The 20,199-nt window shown below is 33.7% G+C and overlaps 1 protein-coding gene across 2 annotated transcripts; it reads left to right on the forward strand.

Moving 5' to 3' along the window:
• Window positions 1-37: 37 nt before the first annotated feature.
• On the forward strand, window positions 38-19,811 carry LOC106055111 (uncharacterized). 2 transcript variants are annotated; one of them, XM_056021296.1, is made up of 10 exons: window positions 38-147; window positions 4,288-4,483; window positions 4,629-4,712; window positions 5,783-5,871; window positions 6,838-7,020; window positions 7,362-7,499; window positions 8,541-8,596; window positions 9,712-9,848; window positions 10,661-10,785; window positions 11,193-19,811. In XM_056021296.1, exons 2-10 carry the CDS (start codon window positions 4,297-4,299, stop codon window positions 11,355-11,357), a joined length of 1,164 nt encoding a protein of 387 aa, XP_055877271.1. In that variant the 5' UTR covers window positions 38-147; window positions 4,288-4,296; the 3' UTR covers window positions 11,358-19,811. The 2 variants fall into 2 exon arrangements, with proteins under 2 accessions (XP_055877271.1, XP_055877270.1); XM_056021295.1 differs by having other exon boundaries at window positions 63-204.
• Window positions 19,812-20,199: the final 388 nt, after the last annotated feature.

Raw genomic sequence — 20,199 nt, forward strand, 5'->3', positions numbered from 1 at the left:
TTGATCATGATCACACACCTATATATGTTTTTAATAATCGTGATCACATATTGAAACTTGTTTCTCTCGTTGAAAAGAAGGGATGAATACTGAGTGAGAGTGTCACTCAGATCGAATAGATATCGAGAATAAAATCTAGATAAAAAAGTATAAACTATATTCTAATAATTCTAAATCTATTCTAGATCTAAATAAAATTATCCGGTGATTAAAGATAGTTTTTAACTTTAGACTAAAGTAAAGACTTAGTGTCAGTGTCACTTAGTAAAGTTAGTAAACTTAGTTTATTAGAATCAGGTGTTAATTATATTTATAGTAGATTCTTATATTAGGCACACCGTATTCGGGAACTAGGTCAAATTTTTATTTTATTTTTTTATTTGGTGACGGTTTAACTTACAAAAAAACTGAAAGCAGATTCTTATTCTGCAACTAAAGTAGTCTAAAGGACTATAAAAATAGCTGTGTTCCTTTGTATTACCACCCATCATAGTCAAGATTTTATTTTAAAATAAATCAGGTCACTTCAAGCAGTTTTTGTGCCTTCTCCTTTAGCGCACATCGAGCACCGTTAAGAAACACCACTATGTAAATGTTATTGCTAATAAATTATATCTGTGTTAATTAAAAATTATTTAGATTGTATTAAAAGAAGTAGATTCACTTCTGCAATATGTATTTATAGTATATTGCCTCTCTCTCTCTCTCTAGTCTCTAGATATATATATATATATATGCCTACCTATATAATCTATGTGTAGAAACAGACAGGAAATAAATTTATATAATTATATATCTATTAATTATTATAAAATTTAATAAACATGATATTTTCAACTAGGCTACATGTATTCACTGTCTCTTTCTTTTAATTCCCATCCAAGGACCCTCTTCTTTTCATAATTTGGATGTTCGTTTTGTTACACCTTAACATCCCCTCCCTCCCATAGATGCTTATAATTCTTTTCATGACTCTCTTCCCCTTCCCTCCACTGCCTGTATGATAGGTTGTGACACTACACGCTTAGTGTATACCTCTCCTCACCACCAGCGCTCGCCTGGCGTGATCACCTGCAGTGGGCATCATGGTCTCTGGCTTCAAATTAGCAGCCTGCACTTTTTCTTTCATTCATAAATTATATATTCTAGATATCTCGATCTAGGTCACATTTATTTATTGAAAAAAATCATAGATTTATTAATCCCAATAATATTTCTTATTACGATTTTGCCTTGTGCACTATAGGAGAATGTGTTTAATTCATTATTATTCATTGAAACACCTCCTTTTTAAATTTTATTTAACAGCTAACAGTATGAATGTGATTGGAATGTCTTTCTAAAGATGTTTGGAAGCTTATTTTGATAGATCCACCAGCCTACGATCAAACAGGCTCATAATATAGCCTTCATCCCTTATATGGGTATGAAATGCCGGGGGAGGTTTAAACAATAGCTTTACATACTTGGTTACCAAGAATCTAAAAAACTGCCATCTGCTTTGGAAAAGCGGAACAAAAATACAGGAACTTATCTAAAATTGGACATGCACTGTCCCGAAACATCGTTTTTAGCTCCAAACATAAAAACAAATTAATTATAAACAAAAAAAGCGACGTGTTTCTTAAAGGATATTTCGATGAGCTGTGCCTAATATAAGAAGCTACTTATACTTACTGAGTTACTGTTATAATAAATGAAAAACTGTCATGGAATCCACATATTCACATATTCATATTGACATATTCATCATATTGATGAAACTATAAATTTAAATAGTATAAAAAATCAAACAAAGCATTACTAATTACTAAATAAATGTTTATTTAAAGAAATTTATATAAATAAATCAAATAAGAACATAAAACTAAAATGTTATTTAACCTTGGTTAGGCCAATAATAGAATATGCATCCTCTGTTTGGGACCCCTCAACTCAAAAAAACATTAATAAGAAACTGGAACAGACACAAAATAGAGCAGTGAAATTCATAACAAATGAATATTCACATTTGACTTGAGTAACACAGTGACACCTTTTTTTTAGTAAAATCACTAAATTTAGAAAGCCTTCAGGACAGAAGACTCAAAAGTAAAGTAGCAATTATACATAAAACACTGAACCATAATCTTCAAAAATACAAAAACAAAATTTAATAAAATACTCTGAAAGACACAAAAAAGGCACATTCCTTGTCCCATATGCTAGGACAAATTTGTACAAATACTCCTTCTTCCCTAGTGCTATTACTTTTTACTATTAGAGCATGGAATGGGTTGCCTGAGCTAGCCAAGAAAACCAGTGACTTGGCAGAATTTAAGTCATTGGTTAATATTAATATGCATGAAGCGTAGGACGTAATCATCTTCCTTTTTGAAGTAAAGTCTGTATTATATAAGATAATATCAGATCAAGATTTTAGATCTACTATACAACTATTTAATTTATTATTTAGATAATAATAATTATAAATTCAAATCATTAAAAATTTAAATGTCATTTAAAATATTTAAATTTAATGGATAATGTCATAATCATATGTTATTACAGTAATTACTCATTCTCAATACGACTGAAACCATTGGCGTTGTTGTTTACGTTAAAAGTCTCTTAGTCACTTAATATAAGATTAGTCTTAAGACTAAAAACTGCCTTAAACTTAAACCTGAAGTGGCGTAAGGTAACTAATTGTTTTCATATCATAATCATAGATCATTTAATAATATATTTAATAAGATCTAGACATCAAGTATCTACTACAGTATAGATCTACATAACTACATATACATATAGTAAAAATATAGTCATACTAGCTTCATGAATAACTCACAGATTAAGTTCATATAAAATAAAACAAAATATTTAAATGTAAAAAAAAAACAACAGAGAAATAAAATGTTATATAATATAAAATATAAGACAAAATATTAAAACATTTAGTGGGTTTATTGTGTTTATAATTAATTGAGAGACAATCTGAGCCAATTATAATAAGCTCTTAATTTTCTTTCCCACCCCTTGAATTTCATAATGCAATGAGTTTCTGCCTGATGGTCTCATCCAAGATAAGAGTGAGGCGGGGAATTTACTCATTGTCAGTAGGATGAGAAAGGGGTAGGTGATGGGACCTTACCTGTATTACACTAAAATCAGGTTGCCAGCTGACGCTGAGCAGTGAAGCAAAGTGGCGAATCTCTCCATCCCCTGTTACTTAAGGGCCCATTCATCAAAGGAAGGTTTGGAATGGGCCCCGGGCTTGCTAGGAAAGTAAAAAATGAGCCAGCACAACTATCCGGTTCCCCATGCAGGCCTAAACTCAGCCCAGACCTGAACAGGTAGCTTTGTTGGCTGGGACAGTAGTTGAAGTTGATTAGGTACTAAGTAAAAAAATTCCAAAATGATCACAATGCAATGACTGAGCAGCAAGAGAGCAATGGGACCTACTTTACTAGACTTAATTAGTTAGAACTTGAGTCGATAAATGCTTTCCAATATTACTATGTTTATTTTTTTGAGTTAAATTTTAGTCATTAAATATTAGCCTTCTTTGTCCTTTGTCTTTGTAAAGCCAAACAAAAATTTCAGTGACCCAAACTACTGACTGATGAACTTTAAGGGACTGGATTGTAAAAAAATTTTTGAAGATATAATATGAGTTTGAAGCTTCACGCCCTTTTTCATTAACATGTATCCTGTTAAAATTTGTAATAATACTCGATAAAGTCAATGAAAAAAAGTGAATTAAATCAACAAGAGCATTAAACTAAAAGTACAAATGTATGCATTTATGTCTTCATATTCAATGAGCCAAAACATCATAAATAAAACAAATAGATCTCTATATAATGTGTTTTATTTTATTTAATTATAATTATAGTATTTTATATATAGATATATATCTATGCTTCAGATAGATAGCTTTAAAAATTGTAAATAAATATAACACTGCGCAGTAAAATAGTCATTAAAATTCTTTTCATAAACTTCATTAAAAAAACAGTTTAAAAATTTTGTAGAGCACTTGCAATTAATCATTTTAAAATGCACTAATTTGAATGCTTAAATCCATTATATTATAAATGCAAAATTTCTTGTCTCGGACAATAAAATTAGAAAAAAGAAACATGGAGATTTTTCAATGTAAACCTGCAAATAGTAAACAATAACACAATTTGCTGTCTGCATCTCTCAAAATCATTTTTTATAACATAGATCTAGCTCTAGATTGAGATATATATTAATGTTAATAGTTGAATCTAATATTAATTAGAATCTAATATCATTTAGATTAGCAAAATGATTACATCAAGCAGAATTTTAAGAGGGGTCTTCAAGTTGAATGCAAGATGCTTTTCCTCTCTTGATGTCAACACTGTTGACCTTCGAAGTGACACTGTAACAAGGCCAACAGCAAAGATGCGAGTGGCCATGAAAAACGCCTTAGTTGGAGATGATGTTTATGAAGAAGATCCTACAGTTAACAGTAAGATAGTAGTAAGGTCCAAGTTTGACATGAAATCAATGTGTTTGATTAAAAGTAACTTTATTTTTATTTACAAACATTGTAATTAAGGTTTTTGTGTAAATTGACTCTGTGAAGTATTTCATAATTTTTGGTTTGTTTGCAGAACTTCAAGAAACATGTGCCAATCTTTTGGGGAAAGAGGCTGCACTTCTTGTTCCAACCAACACAATGGCAAACATAGCTTCAGGTAGTCAGAGCTTGGATTAAATTAAATTTATAAACATCAGTTTGAGATGGTGTATTATGAGTTGTAGAACATCCAATAATTTCATGTTCAAATTTAGATACTCATTAAGAAACTTCTTAAAAATACAAAATTCCCAGTTTCCTCTAGAGTTAAACCAAATGATATTCAAGTATGAAAGTAAAAAGTAAAGTTCCCCTTTCAGACCTTGTGATATAAAGGGCAGATGATGTTAAGGTTATCTGTTTCTGTGGCCTACTGTTAACGAGGTTGTCATGTGGCCAGCACAACGACCAACCACCTTTACTTTTTCCAAATGTCAGGTCCCCATTAGAGCCCTGTGGACTCAGAGGCGCCCGAAGATCCCGAAATAAAAAAATCTTAGTCTTCACCAGGATTAGAGCCCCAGACCCCAGTAAGGAAGCTCAGCTATCGCATCTCATGTTTTCAAGTATACTAACATTTAAACCAAAGATCATCTGTATTCAAATATACTAACACAGAGACCACAATATCCTATAAATAGAGAGAGTGTCTTGTTAAATGTTTTTATAATGTTCTTTTTTCATCACATCATATTCTGTTGAAATATAATTATGAAAACGAGATCAAATATAAATTAAACAATATTAAAATTATTTAAAAAAAAAATTGTTCTATGGGTATATTTAAAGAACAAACTTTTAAATAAAGCTTTTAATGTTGAATTTTAAATTACTTATAAATTATGGTACCAGTATCTAAGCTGAAAAGGAATGTGAAAATCTTTAATGGTATAGATATATATATATACACCATTCTCTTACAGAGGCTATTCCACCACAAGTTAATCACAAGTTTATGTCTCTAAACACAGTTTACTTTGGTTTGATTATAGCTGTAGCAATTTAGAATAACTGGCACTGTTACACTTAAAACCCAAACTTGGAAAATTATAGATCTATATTTACACAATGAGTAGTGTTGTTCTTTTATTCTTTTTGAACAAATGTTCAAAAAGTATGTTTGATTTCATGAGATCAATGCTAACAATAAGAACAAATGTTTGATTCTGTTGAACATTTTTTTTTCAGTGCTTGTTCATTGCAATGGGAGATTTAATGAAGTAATACTAGGAGAAGATTCTCACATGTTGATGTATGAGGTGTCTGGGCTTGCACAGGTCACTTAGCATCCTTTGATTTAATTAAGACTTTACTACTGAATTGGTTAGTTTTACTCTAATTAGAACATAACTTTTTCTTACGAATGTATTCATTCACCTGTAAACAGATTCCATATGTTCAGTTTCGAAACTCTTGCACTCAAAGAAAATCACATAGTGTGCACTTAGATTTACTTTGGCTTAGGTTTGGCACATAGGGTGGCAAGCTTTCTCCACAGAAATTAGTCATAGGCAATTTCCACAGCTTCTTCCCATCTGGTGCCCATGTATTTTAGGTCTTCTAAGAAAGTAAGACACCATGTTATACCTGGTCAGCCTTGTTTTCACACTAAAACATAACTAAAAAGATATAGAAAATTAGAAAATTTACAGGGATAATCTAACACATTTGACTTTTAAAGTTTAAGACATTTCTTTAGAAATAAAGATTGTCCTATCTCAAATCTTTAGCAAAAAGACGGGATTGCTGTAGGCAGGGTTTAAACCTAGGACTATTGTGACAACAGTTCGGAGCTCATACCACTTGGCCAGGCATCCATGTATCCATAGTTAGATTATATAATTTTGTTAAATATCTCACTGACTCTAACTCTGTGTTCCACATGTTATGAGGAATATTCATTAATCATGCTCATTCCAAATGCTGTACAAAGCTGTGGGTTTGAACTTTAAATGCTACACTGTTCATTTTTTTGTTTCTTAAATTTCATGTTTTTTTTTTCTTGACCTAGATAGCTGTTATAGTATACATTGGGTTAATTCAATGATTAGTCCAACTAGCTTTCAGCTCCTTGTTTTTGTAACCCTATTTAAAAGCATTTTGTATGTATTGTGGTCATGTTTTTCTGTATCTTAGAAAATAGATCATGCCTAAAAAAAAATGGATAGAGCTGGCCTCTAGCAATCTATCAGTACAAAAATGTCAGTAAATCTAACTTGACTTTGTGTGTGTATATGTTACAGCTAGGAGGTATTCAAGGCAGAAGTGTAGCTAATCTCCCAGATGGCACACTGGACCTAAAAGCAATCAAGTCTAAGATTCGTCCCATGACTGATGTACACCAGCCCTGGACTAGAGCTATATGTCTTGAGAATACACAAAACAGATGTGGAGGCAAAGTTTTAACTGTAGATTATGTTCAACAGGTGGATCATTTTTCTATACACTTTCTGTAGATTGTGTTCCACAATTGAATCATTTTTCTATACACTTTTAAGTTTTTTGTGAAATGGCTATATTGTAAAACCTTATGAAAGATAATAATTATAGATTCCTCATTAAATATTTGTTAAAACATAAATACTATAAAATGGATTTTGAGTATGTTTGCAGTAATGTACATTTTATACACTAGAATTCTCTAGGAATCTTTGGGACATTATAATCATCTTAAAAATGACTAGATACTAACAACCTTTGTTGTTTGCAATAGTAACCTACAGTTGAAAACAAGATTTCAATAATTTATTGTTTTTAATACTCTTAGGTACAGAAGCTTGCCAAAGATCATGATTTATCTGTACATTTAGATGGTGCACGATTATTCAATGCTGCAGCTGCTCTGAAAGTAGAAGCCAAAGATTTTGCCCAGCATGTTGACTCTGTTGCTATTGCATTTAGTAAAGTAAGCTGTTGATATATAGACTGGACTAATTGTTGTTTTTCTTTAAATATTAAAGCTGTCACTAAATAGTGAACAATGGTTGCAAATTATATTTCTAAAGTTACATATTCCAGTAAGTATTTAAACAGGCTAATATTTATTTAAAGAAATGTGAGCCAGTTTTTTTTTTTATTATCGATCTTTTTTTTTTTTTATAGTTAAATCAGGAAGATACACCTGGCATTTGTCAAATGTGATATACATGTTCTCTTTTTCCACTATTATATAAGCTGTGAATTAACTGATGGCCTTGTTAACCTTAAAACTATTTGGTTTGCAAGAATTTAGTGACATTGATACATGAGCATATTGATTGCATCAGTTTTGCTCATTGCAGGCAGAATTAAATTGAGACATTCTTTTTTAGTAAGCATTGTTTTTGTCAGAACTTTTGCTCTTATAGATTGTTTGATTCCTTTCTGCTACATGTGTCTATCCAAACAACTTGCACTATTGTTTGATTCCTTGTGGCTACATGTGTCTATCCTAACAACTTGCACAATTAAAACAACCCCTCATGTTATGCATTACTGAGTGACAATGAAAACAAGTAACTTATTACTAAGCCTTTAACCTCTGTTAGGTTTAGACTTTCATTTGCGAGTCAGTTGTATATTTTATATTAGTTTGTTGGTCAAGTTTTTGTCTTTTAGATCGTATTCTATTTGGCAGTTGTTTTTTTCGTATGTTAAAAATAGTGAAGATTAAGAATAGCTGACACTTTAATTTCCAATTTTTAGTAAAAAGAAATGTGAAGTAAGTCTAAAGGATTATTGTATTCTTAATGTTAACTATTGAAGAGTTTTGTGGTCAGAGAACTCTCCAAAATGAATAGTGCTCTCAATGTAAAATTTGACTGTGTTTAGTATTTAAGTTTTTATTGTTTAATTTGTATTATATTTGTAAACAATACTTGGGTTATAAAACATAACTAAAAATATACCTTGTTAGACTTGTACATTTCTTACTAAGTGATTCCTACATACAATTTTTTGTCCCCAGGGTTTATGTTGCCCTATTGGAGCAGTCATGGCTGGGACTAAAGATTTTATTGCACAGTAAGTCTTTTCAAACATTTTTCAAGGATATTTTCTCAGCATAATAAATGCAAGGGAAAAAAAAAACATTTAGAAAGAAATGGTAATGGGATTCCTATTAAATTTTCAACTGAAACTTGTACATTAACTTCTGTCAGATCAACTAGCTTTTATTGACCTTGCTCATGCTCGCTTAACTCATCTGTTATTGTTACTTATATTTTCATTCAGTCTTGCTGATGATGTAGTTATCTTTTTATTCACAATGACTCCCAGTAAACAAGAAATTTTCTTGTTACTTTAAACCAATGTTTCTAAATTGTTCCATTAAAGATTTAGAAATAGCTGGTTTTGAATGCTAAACATAAAAAAACATTGACATTCACAAACAAATCTTGCTTTGGATGATTACATCATGATTATTTCTTGTATCATCACAAAACATTTGAGACTTATCATTTATGGTCTAATTAAGTTTTCAACTGCACCTATTTTAAGTTCTTCACTCTTGCACCTAGAATTAATAAACAATTTCATTTTTAGTGCTTTTTTTGTCTTTTGAAAGTTTAAAAATATGTTAGCTATTGTAGACCACTAAATACCCACCAGTTCCATAAGAGTTTAGTTTCTGTGATTTCAGAAGCAGAGATTCTTGGGTAAACGGGATCCATATTTGTACACACTTTATTCTCTTTTTCCTTTTTGAATAGTTTTTTGTTTCATCTCACAGATTGTACTAATTTTCACAGCTCTGGCTATTCCTTCATTGAATTTTGTCTACAGCTCAACATCATTGTAGAACTCCATAATTTTCTGCCCTAAGACATTCTTTAATCTCTTTTTGATATGCCGCTAGCTCATATTCTGTTTTGACAATTTGTCTTTTCAATGCTCTGGGTATTATCTTCCTTGTTATCAAAAGGATATTCCATTTACTTTCTTTTAGTCAACTTTCAGCACATAGCAATATCATACTATCATGTTTTTCAGAAGTAGAACTTTCTCCACCAGGATCAGTTTCCAGATTCCTGTGTTGGTGTTTATGTAGTGATTCATGTATTGGATGATAATGCTAGGCCCACTCCTGTCACTGTCACAAAAATTTTTTAAGGCTAATGACATGATTCTTTTTCCAGGGCTAGAAGGACCAGGAAAGCACTAGGTGGGGGGATGAGACAGGCTGGTGTTATAGCTGCACCTATGTTGGTGGCACTAGAAGAAACATTGCCTAAACTTAGGGAAGACCATGAGAAAGCCTATAGGATAGCTGAAGGTACACTACCTAATTAATTTTCGGTTTTAAAAATTCAATTTTAAAACATTTTATCTAATTTTATTTTAAATTGCAGTATTGCATACAGTGAGTTTTATGAGAAGTAAATATATTTTGTAGTTGAGGTTTTATTATTTTCACAGCACTGTTAGCACATTCTGCTGGTAAAAATGTAAAAGCATAACATAGTTTCTTTTTTTTTTTTTTTTGTAGATATCTAATCATTGAAAGGTGATATCATAACCCTTTAACCAATGAAGTTTAATAACATTCAAAGACATAGCTATTCATTTCAATACCTGAGGACAGTCCAAGTAATAAAAGACATTTTTTCTTCCCCTCCTTAATGAGCTGAGTTGTAATATTTGTGAAATGTATTTCAAAGAGAAAAACAAATAAATGCAATTAGCTAAATGGGGACAATATGAATACACCTTGTTGGCCTCCTTCAGTCGTAGAATGACTATGGTTCATCTCGCACACTTCCTCATGTGGCTGTGGAGCCCTATTTCGGAGAGACACTTCCGTCCACAAATATCGCAGGTTAAGGTGGCTTTTGCTTTGGTGGTAGAGGAGCTTGCCATTTTTCGTATTGTACATTTTTCTTCCTGAGCTGAGTTAGCATTTATTGAATGGTAATGACAAAAATAAATAACAGTTTGCTATGTAGAGATATTTTGGATAGTGCAAATTGCATACAGTTGAGTGTATGCTTGTCAATAGTTCCAATAAGTACTTTTTTGAAAAAAATTCTATTGCAGCATGTATGCATCATTTCATTTTGATAATCTAATTTTGTTTTTGGTCTTTAGCCATTACAGCCATGAAAGGTAACTCCATCTGTAGTGTAGATATCAAGGGTGTCCAATCCAATATTGTAATGATTGATATTCTTGAGAGAGTTTGTCCACTAAAGTTCATTGACAGAATGAAACAGGTAAAAGTCCTTGAACATTCAACAATTGTAATCATTTTATCTACTCAACATTTTGTTACTTTGCTAAATTAAAGAGAAAACTCAATTAGACCTTCATGTCTACAGCAGAATTAAATCAAAGTACTAAACTCACTTTCAAGACTTTTTTTTTTTCAATATTTCGACAATTTTGTTCAATTTTTGTAAATTTATCTTGTAGGGCTTAGTTAGTTTTCAATATATTGACTTTCAAATTCCATTTGTATGTTGGCTAAGTATTTGGAATTGAATCTTATGAATATTTTTTTTTTAACATTACTGACAATGTACTTGTTCATGCTGACTATATAAAATTAAACATGAGCTTCACTTGAAATTACAAACAGTTAGGCTATCTTTTAAAAGTGAATATTTTTTTGTTTTTTCAGGTAACTGACAAGGAAAAGAAATCCCTCGGCCAATCTATTTCTGTATTGATGACATTATTTTATGAAAGAAAAGTTCGCTACGTAACACATCAAGATGTTAGCCATGAAGATGTGGACAAAGTTATAACCAAGTTACAGTATGTTATAGAAGAATTAGCATCATAGCACTCATTTTTACCTTTTTTTGTGACTGCTGGTGTAGCATAATGGTTCAAGGTTGTGGGTGGTATTGAGGTTGTTAGTCAGATTGACATACACTATATTCATATAATCAGAATATTGATTAAAAGGTAATGATTATTAATGGATAAGTATTCTTAAAAATTGATGATTTGGCCTAATGTTTAAATTAATAATTATTTTTGATAATTTTTTAAAATCAGAAATTTAATGCTGAATTTTTTTTTTAATAATATCTATATACTTCCTATGTTAGGAAAGATGATATAATATTTACACAAATACAGAACCAGAAAAAGAAGAAGGATTTTAAAAATTGTCAGAAAATAAAAATAATTACATGATGAAAGTATGAAGAAAACATTCTTTAAGAGTAGCATGGTATAATAACCAGATGATTGTAATTATCAGTATTATCACTAAAAATAGGTTAATTTTGAAATGCATTTATTTCTTTTTATATGAAAAACAGATATATTATTCAATAATTTGTTCTCATCTTAGAAATCATCGCTGGTTGAGCTCAGATTTTAGAAAATAACAAATATGTCCACACCTACATGCAACAGTGTATTTTTCCATCTTGACAATTCTTAATCCTGGTATTTGGTAATTCTTTGTTGTCTTAGTATTTCCCCTTTATCAAGAGAGTGGTGTTCTTGAAGAAACTTATTTCTTCTTTTATTCCTTTTGCTTTGGATTTGTTGGTTTACTTCAACATTATGTTTGTCTTTCATTACCACCAAGAATGTCCTTTTCCAATTGTTGTTTTATGCTGTCTGCAATCTTTGTTGCTTAAGAAAGTTTAAAACTTGTCTTCTAGATCAACATTGTGTGTAATGTTTGGAATGCACTGTAAATGTTCTCTTTCTTCCCAGCTTTTCCACCAGACTTTTGTTGTCAGCCCAACATTCTTTCCAGTATTTCCAACACTTTTACTTACAGAGTTGTCTACCAGACAAGTCTCAGCTACTTCATTTCCTGTACATTTATATGTACATTGTTGTCTACTGGTTCTGTATTCTAACTTAACTTGGTTTTGTGAAACAGACAGATTGCTGAGTGTTCCGAAGATCTAATTAAAGAAAACATAATTAGTTCCTTTACATTCTTTCATCTCTACATCATGACCTCCTGAGCTTTCTGGAAATTGTTCACTTCACATGCGGGTCAGTTTTGGTTGCCATGGTACCAAATAACTTTCTTTGTTAACATTTATGAATAAAACACACATGAATATGTCACACTGCCAGGTCACCAGTAGAGTTCATGTCATCCAAGCCGTCTATTTCAATACCCTGTAATTTTACTTCAAGGGTTTCATCTTTTTAAATTAGCATCTTTTTCATTCTAATAAATTGGAAGGAAATTTGTTTTTAAATTGTCAAAACATTTATCCATGTCTACTAAACATTTGATTAAGACACAACTCTAAATACCTCTTCTTTAGAATTTTTTTTTCCTTTTTTTTTTTTTGGTTTCAGTAGTTTCCTTAGATTAAACAATGTTGATACACCCTTTACTTAGTCACGGATACTTCATGTTGATACACCCTTGACTTAGTCACGGATACTTAATCTTGATTTACTGAATTCTTTGATCTAGATACAGTTAAGTAAATGAGAGTAGCTATGTGAAGATTTTTCCAGACAAAATGTTTTTATATTCAGTTCACTTGCATATGTCAGTACATATTTCTGTGCAGTGGGTTTTATTAACAATAGCCATATGGTAACCTGCATAAGAGTAGTTTTATTCAATATTCTGTTGTATGTAAAAAATATATATATATAGCTCCTCCTTCGTGGTCGTAGATGAGCACATTTCACATTTCCTATAGACTCTAAGGTGGCTGTAAAGTCCAATCTTCGCTTTAAAAAGCCGGCATAACTACTGTTTGACATAGGCCTACTGGTCTGTAAGAACTACAGTAGGAAAATAGGGGACACATTACATGTCTATAACAATAAAAGTCTGGAAGGAAACAATCTCTTCCAGTTTAAGCCTTACTGGCTTCTATGTAAAATTGCTAGGTTAGTCTTGACAGTGTGTCTGCTAGAAAATTGTTGCGGCCTTCAATGTGTACAATGTCGAAGTGGAAGTTTTGAAGCATAAGTAGTGACCAGCGGCAGGTTCGATTGTTTTGAAATTTACAAGACTTCAAATAAGACAATGGTCTGTGGTCGCACTGGATTGTGAATTTAGTTCCACTGAGATACTTGTCTAGACGTTGGACACTCCAGACGATTGACAAACATTCCCGCTCAATGCTGGCATAATGCCGCTATCTAGGCAAAAGCTTTCTGCTGAGGTACTTTACCGGTTGAAGGATGCCATCCACCTGCTGTAACAAGCAACAAGCTATTCCCTTGTCGGATGCATCTGTTTGGACAATAAAAGGACTGTTAGGGTTTGATAAAATTAAAATAGGAGAAGAGGACAGGCAAGACTGAATCTTCTTCAATGCCAAGTCGCACTCAGGACTCCAGGTGACCCTCGTGGGCCTTCCCTTTCTCATCAATTGGGTGAGGGGAAATACATTGTCAGCGAATGATGGAATAAATTAGCTGTAATAATTGGCTAGACCTAAAAGAGATCTAACTTCTTTCTTATTTGAGGGGAACCTAAGGTCCATAATCTTTTCGAGATTTTTGAGGTCTGGTTCCATTTTATCCCCGCCAGCAGCATGACCCAAGAAGGTGATTTTGAAGAATCCCAGGTCCAATTTCTCTGGTTTAACCGTAAGAAGTCTAGTCATTACTTGCGCTATAGACATTAAATGGCTTTCCCAGTCATCATTATAAACTAGCATGTCATCAAAATAGAAAATAACATTTGGTAATCCTTGTAAGACATTACGAATTGTTCTATTAAAAAAACGTGGACTGTTAGCAAGACCGAAGGGGACGTATTTAAACTGAAAGTGTCCATTTGGGACCTTAAAAGCAGTATATTTGGGGCTACTTTCCTCTATGAGCAACTGCCAAAATCCTTTTGTTAGATCGACTTTTGTGAAGTATTTGGCCAAATTTGAACAAATACATCTTCTGGGTCTGGAATTACTTCAACATCGAACTTAGTGATTGAGTTTAATTGCCTATAGTCTACGCATAATCTTAGCGACGAATCTTTGTTCTTAATTATCACGACGCATATGGTGACTCTGATTCTTCTATTATATCAAATTTTAACATATTTTTTTATTTCTTTATCTAAATTTTCCCTCATATGGATAGGGACAGTATATGGTCTTAGGTTAATAGGCTTGTTTGACGTGACCTCTATTCTAAATTCTTTAACATTTGCCTTTCCGGGGATATCTGTTATTAGTTCTTGACAGTGTTTAAGAACACGAACAATGTTGTTATGTTGCAAATCATGAAGTTCCTTGTTTATTTGAACATGTTGCAGACCACTATTTCCGGTGACTTCAAAAGTAAGTCAATCTGCTAAACCGCAGTCCTTCCTGGTCCTCTTCTACATCACTGATGACAGCTGTGACGCAGTCTGTTAATAATTGGTCCTGTTTGTTTTCACTTACTTTGTCTGACCTAGCATGGTTTTTTACAAGTCTATTTATGTGGTACACTTTTAGTTTGTTTCCTTTCCTAATGGTGTAGTTCAGGTTAGAATTTTTCCTCTCTTCTTTAGATATTTATAACATAACTTCGATAGTGTCTAGTATTTGTCACTCCACTGACATTAAAGCCATGCTAAGCCCTTCTGGCGTCATTGTGCTCCTGAGATAGTTTTTGATTAACTTAGCTTTGAGAATGATCTTTCTTATGACGCAATGGAAGTGGCCTGAGTTAGCAGTATTCGGATGGAGGTTGCAAGGTTTGAGCACAAGTTATTACCATATGAAGCCTGCTTTTCAATATGTCAATTTGTGATTGTGGTTTGTTGATGAAAAGTGCTTGTGCATCAATGACATCATTGAACTAGCGATTTGCTTGTATTTCATCATGCAAACAGGAAAAAGTCACACAGTTTTTCATTAGCGTGTCATCATCTATAGACTCGAAGAGGTGTCTTGGTTCAAGAAGAAACCCAAAGGTGTCCACATAGTTTTCCAGCCTTTGGAATCTGTCCTTCATCTCCATATGAAGTCTGTGTAGCACTTCTGTCGCAACTCGTTTGAACTGCAGTTCTATTGACAGTCAGAACTCAACTCCCCATCAAGTCTTTTCTTTCTTCTGGTTATTTTGATTACAGGAATTCAATAGCATTCACTACCTTCTTTTGATTTTTCGATGGATTGGGTGATCAGTTTCGTCAGTTTCTCATCATTTTGCAGAAATCATGAAAGGGTTTTAATTTCTTCAGCAGCTTCCCTTATGTCCAGTCCAGACCATTGTAGTTTCTTCTTTCAGTTGTTGATTCAAAAAGTTTCTCCAACTGTTTGATGATTTTATCGAGATGCAAGGAAACTGCAGATGTAGCTTCTTCTCTTGCCGACCACCTTGTATTACTCTCCAAGCTCCAATTTTGCTCATCTCTGAGGGAAATAGGAAAAAGAAGTTGAACAATTCATGTAAAGTTTCAAAAAAAAAGGTGACAATTGGTGGATTTATCTCAGCAGAATGCAGAGAGTGATCATCACAGTTGAGAAATGTTGTCTTTCATTTATGTCTAAGAGATTATCATAGGTTTGACCTCTGCACAGATCGACGTCCTATCCAATGTCTTTAACTTAAGAGTTTTCAGAATAAGTTTTTCATAATGTTGTCCATCGGGGTTCACAATTTCAAAGTAACCAATGTAGGACTTCTTTATTTCAAAATTATCTACATCCAAGTAACGAACTATTAGAGATACCTGTTCTTGATGAGAAACATCTGGGGTGAATCAAGCATAAGAGAAAAGTAACAAACTTGCTTGACTTTCCTTAGAATAGATTCCCTAACTTTATTGCCCATCAAGTTTATGAACTCATTTTGAATTTCTGGTGACAAATAATGTGTCTACCCATATTCGATTCTATGTAACTGGTGCATCGTAACTTCATCACATTCTGCAAGAAATTTCAAAGATGCTAGGATCGGGCTAATTCAGTTATTCGTTGTGACCACGTAAGCTTGAGTTTGTTTTTGCTAAGTGCTTTATAGCTGCTGCTACACGCTTCAGAATTTTTACCTTTACCTATCCCTTAGTCTGTTGGACCGTTGGGGCACCAGGCAAGACTTTTCGACCGTCTTTCTCCATTCCTCTCTTTTTTTGCTTTGTTTAGAACCTCTCTCAATGGCAGGCCCGTCCATTCTTTAATGTTGTCCTCCCATCGCTTTTTCTGTCTGCCTCTTCATCTTTTGCCTGGCACTGTTCCCTGAAGGAAGGTCTTTGTGAGCCCCGTAGATCTTGTAATGTGGCCGTAGGTTTTAAGCTTTCGTCTTTTTACAATAGTTAGCGGGTCATCATGGGCTCCGATCGCTTCAGAATATCTTTCTAATATTGCTGATTTTTCAAAATTTGCGCATGAAACATATGTGACAGTTCATCTGGTTCTGCCTTAAGTTTTTCTTCTTCTAACTTCCTCTTCAAAACAGCTTGCCCTTCTTCATGTTCTTTGAGGTTTCTTCCATTTGGTGAAACCAACTCCAGGTTTGATCAATGTGCTAGATGTCTTTTCAGAGGCCTCAGAAAACAGTACACATGTAAAACAAAATTAGAGAGAGAAGAGGAGCCAAGATCGGTTGCAAATTTCTTCTGTTGGAAGCTTTCTAGTGAACCATGATGTCAAACTTTGTGATTTATTTTGGGTAAACTCTACTGGAAACAAATATCGTGCATCTTTGTTTTGAAAAAAATAAGCTCCCCTTAAACAGAATGTTCGCTCGCAGATAAAATCTATCCGAACGTGTACTTAACTTCTTCCACTTCTGGAGAAAGTGAACTTGGAAGACCATCACTTGGCTCATCATCTGTATCATTTACTTCAGAGGTTTTCTCTGACTCTGGTAAAAGGTATTGCCCTGGAGTCTCTTCAGCACTTCTCTCATCAAGAGACATTTTCACTTCTTCGACTACTGTATGAATCATCATCTAAGTGATACTTTTCTTCGTAGCATTCATGGTCTCCTTTTGTTTTCAGTGCTCTGATCAGGTTTCTTCTTCAATGATAAGAGTTCAAACACGGCACTATCGTGATGAATCTAATAGAACGAGCCGGCCCGCGGCTGGATGGTGAAATAAACTTACCCTATATACTAAGTTACTTCCTGAGAGTAACACAGCACTAGTCAGCGTCATGGAAGATACTCCTTGAAATTGTGAGTAATCCCGCACGGAAAGCGTTAATACTCTGTGTGGAATACATACAACAGTGTCACTAACTTATATAACAACGTGAAAAGCAAGATTACATGACAGTGGCGTAATATTCAATTTATTTAAAAACAAATTTCGGACACACAAGTGGAGGCCCGGGGGGGGGGGATTTTTAAATTCTCCCCCCTCCCCCCCCCCCCCCACCTTAGCTACGCCACTGCTTGTCATAATATTTTTTTTACTCGTTCTTATGTTTGGTGTCATTGGAGAGAGAGCGACTCTTAACGTGGTGCAAAGGCGACTGTTCAGTTCAAGGAGATATCCATATACGTTTCTCGTTTCCTGTTCTATAAATTCATTTGTGAAACACATTTTTACTCATAGACATAGGTGCCCTTACTTTTCTACCGTAAACCATTTCCTAAGGAGAAACACCTGTGGTAGCTGTCACAGGTGTTTTGTCTAGAATATAGCACAGGTGTATTTGCTTTGAATACGTCGCGAGATCTCGTCTTGTTGATATAGGTGCTGAAGAAGTGCTAATTCGTTGATGGTGCTGAGAGGTGCTAAAATAGTAGACCTTACTTGAAGATGTCAGCTGATAAGATGAATTACTGTGACGTGCCGGGGATTCTATATCTTGTACATCTCTAGATCTGATTATTATCTAGTAGACTGAATAAGTGAAGATCCTTTTAAATTCAATTACAGAAACTTTAATTCATAACTTGAAATCACGTAACGTATAATACAGTATTTACAATGGTAAACTGTATCAAATATAAAACATTCCAATTAACTACTAGATTTAGTATAAGTACAAAACTGATCTCTATTAGTTCTAACTCAAGAGTAATCTACGTCCTAGTTCTATCAAACTCACATGTCGACTGAAGATTCCAGATTCTATATTCCGAGTCTTTGTTCTCCCCTCGTGTCTGTTTTCTTCGAGTGGAGTAAACAATCAAATTATAGTTTCCTGTCACGTGATAAGTGCGTTACTAGCTTGATTGGCAGATGTCACTGACGTCATAGGAAAAAAAAACAATTTGACCTTCAACCTCGACTTGCATTTATTCTAAATTATTAAATATGTTTTTTTTTAATTAACAAAATATTGACATTGGTACGTGACATAATACCCCCCCCCCCCGGCTCTCTTTAGCATTTTGTGTAGAATAAAAAAAATGCGTATGTTAATCCACATGCAAAAGTTATGCCACATTAGAAATATAATATATGCCACATATGTTCTTGAAGTCTGCCAAAAGCAGCACTGGCACGAGCAACACGGAAGTCAATCTTATGAGAAATGGAACAAAATTGCAAAGCATATCGAACGAAATCAAAATGACATTGTCATGTAAAGATAAAATTACTTAAGTACATCTTGATAATCTATCAGCGAAGACATTCATGTGTCCTGGCATTTTCTTGACTTCGAACTGGTTATCCATGAGCTGTAAACTCCAACGAGTCAATCGTTCGTTCGCCATCTTTTTCGAGTTCAGGAAAGCTAGCGGTGCATGGTCAGTAAGTAACACCATCACGTGTAGACTGCTCACATTCATGCCTGGGAACAATAAACAAAGGGATATAACTCTTCCATACTAAAATAGTAACAAAGAAATAACACATTCACTCTCACAATACTCCTTAGACAGCGTAGGTGGAAGGAGTTTAGTCTTTTTGGTGTGACTGGAATATAGGGTCCAGGACTCAGATGTATATAGGAGTGACGGGAGGACTACAGCACTGTAGAATTTCACTTTTGTGGCTATGCTGAGTCCTCTCTGTTGCCACACTTGTTCTTGAAGTCTGCCAAAAGCAGCACTGGCACGAGCAACACGGAAGTCAACCTCATCATCTAGGTTGGCGTTTGCTGATATGGTGCTTCCCAGATAGACAAACGTTTTGACGTTTGCTAATTTCTGGCCATCTATGAGAATGTCTGGTTTTGTGATTATTTATTTGGAGAAGGTTGATGCAGCACTTCTGTCTTTTTAACATTTATGGTGAGGCCAAAATTTATGCAGGCGTTAGCGAAGAGGGACAGGCTCTTTTGAAAGTCTTCTTTGTTTGCGGCATTTAGGGCACAGCTATCTGCGAATAGCAGGTCTCTGATGCAGTCGTAGTTTACCTTGGTCCTTGCCTTGAGTCTCTGAGCATTGAAAATATATATATATATATCACGGTTCTGGATGGCTGCCTGGTCTTTAGAGTCCCAGCATGTAGCCCTGCCAGCTTCCTTCCCCTGTTGGAAAGTTTTTGGCTTCGAGGTTATTGTAATCTTTTTTATGAAGGAAGATCAAAAACTTATAGCACAAAAAAAAACAACAACTTGGACTTGTGAATACCTGTGGTTGTTTGTTTTTTCATCTAGCATAATTGGACAAACAAGACCAACTTTTCATTAAATTCTCTTCATTCTAATCCATATGGCATTTTGTAATTATAATAATCCACTGTATATAGTTGTTATGGACACGAGACACTTCATTGTTGACTTCAGAAACAGAGACAATTGACATCATCTGTTTTCCAGGTCAATAAATCTGGAGGT

Source organism: Biomphalaria glabrata, chromosome 2 (assembly GCF_947242115.1).
Source record: "Biomphalaria glabrata chromosome 2, xgBioGlab47.1, whole genome shotgun sequence".
Taxonomy (NCBI): Eukaryota; Metazoa; Mollusca; class Gastropoda; family Planorbidae; genus Biomphalaria; species Biomphalaria glabrata.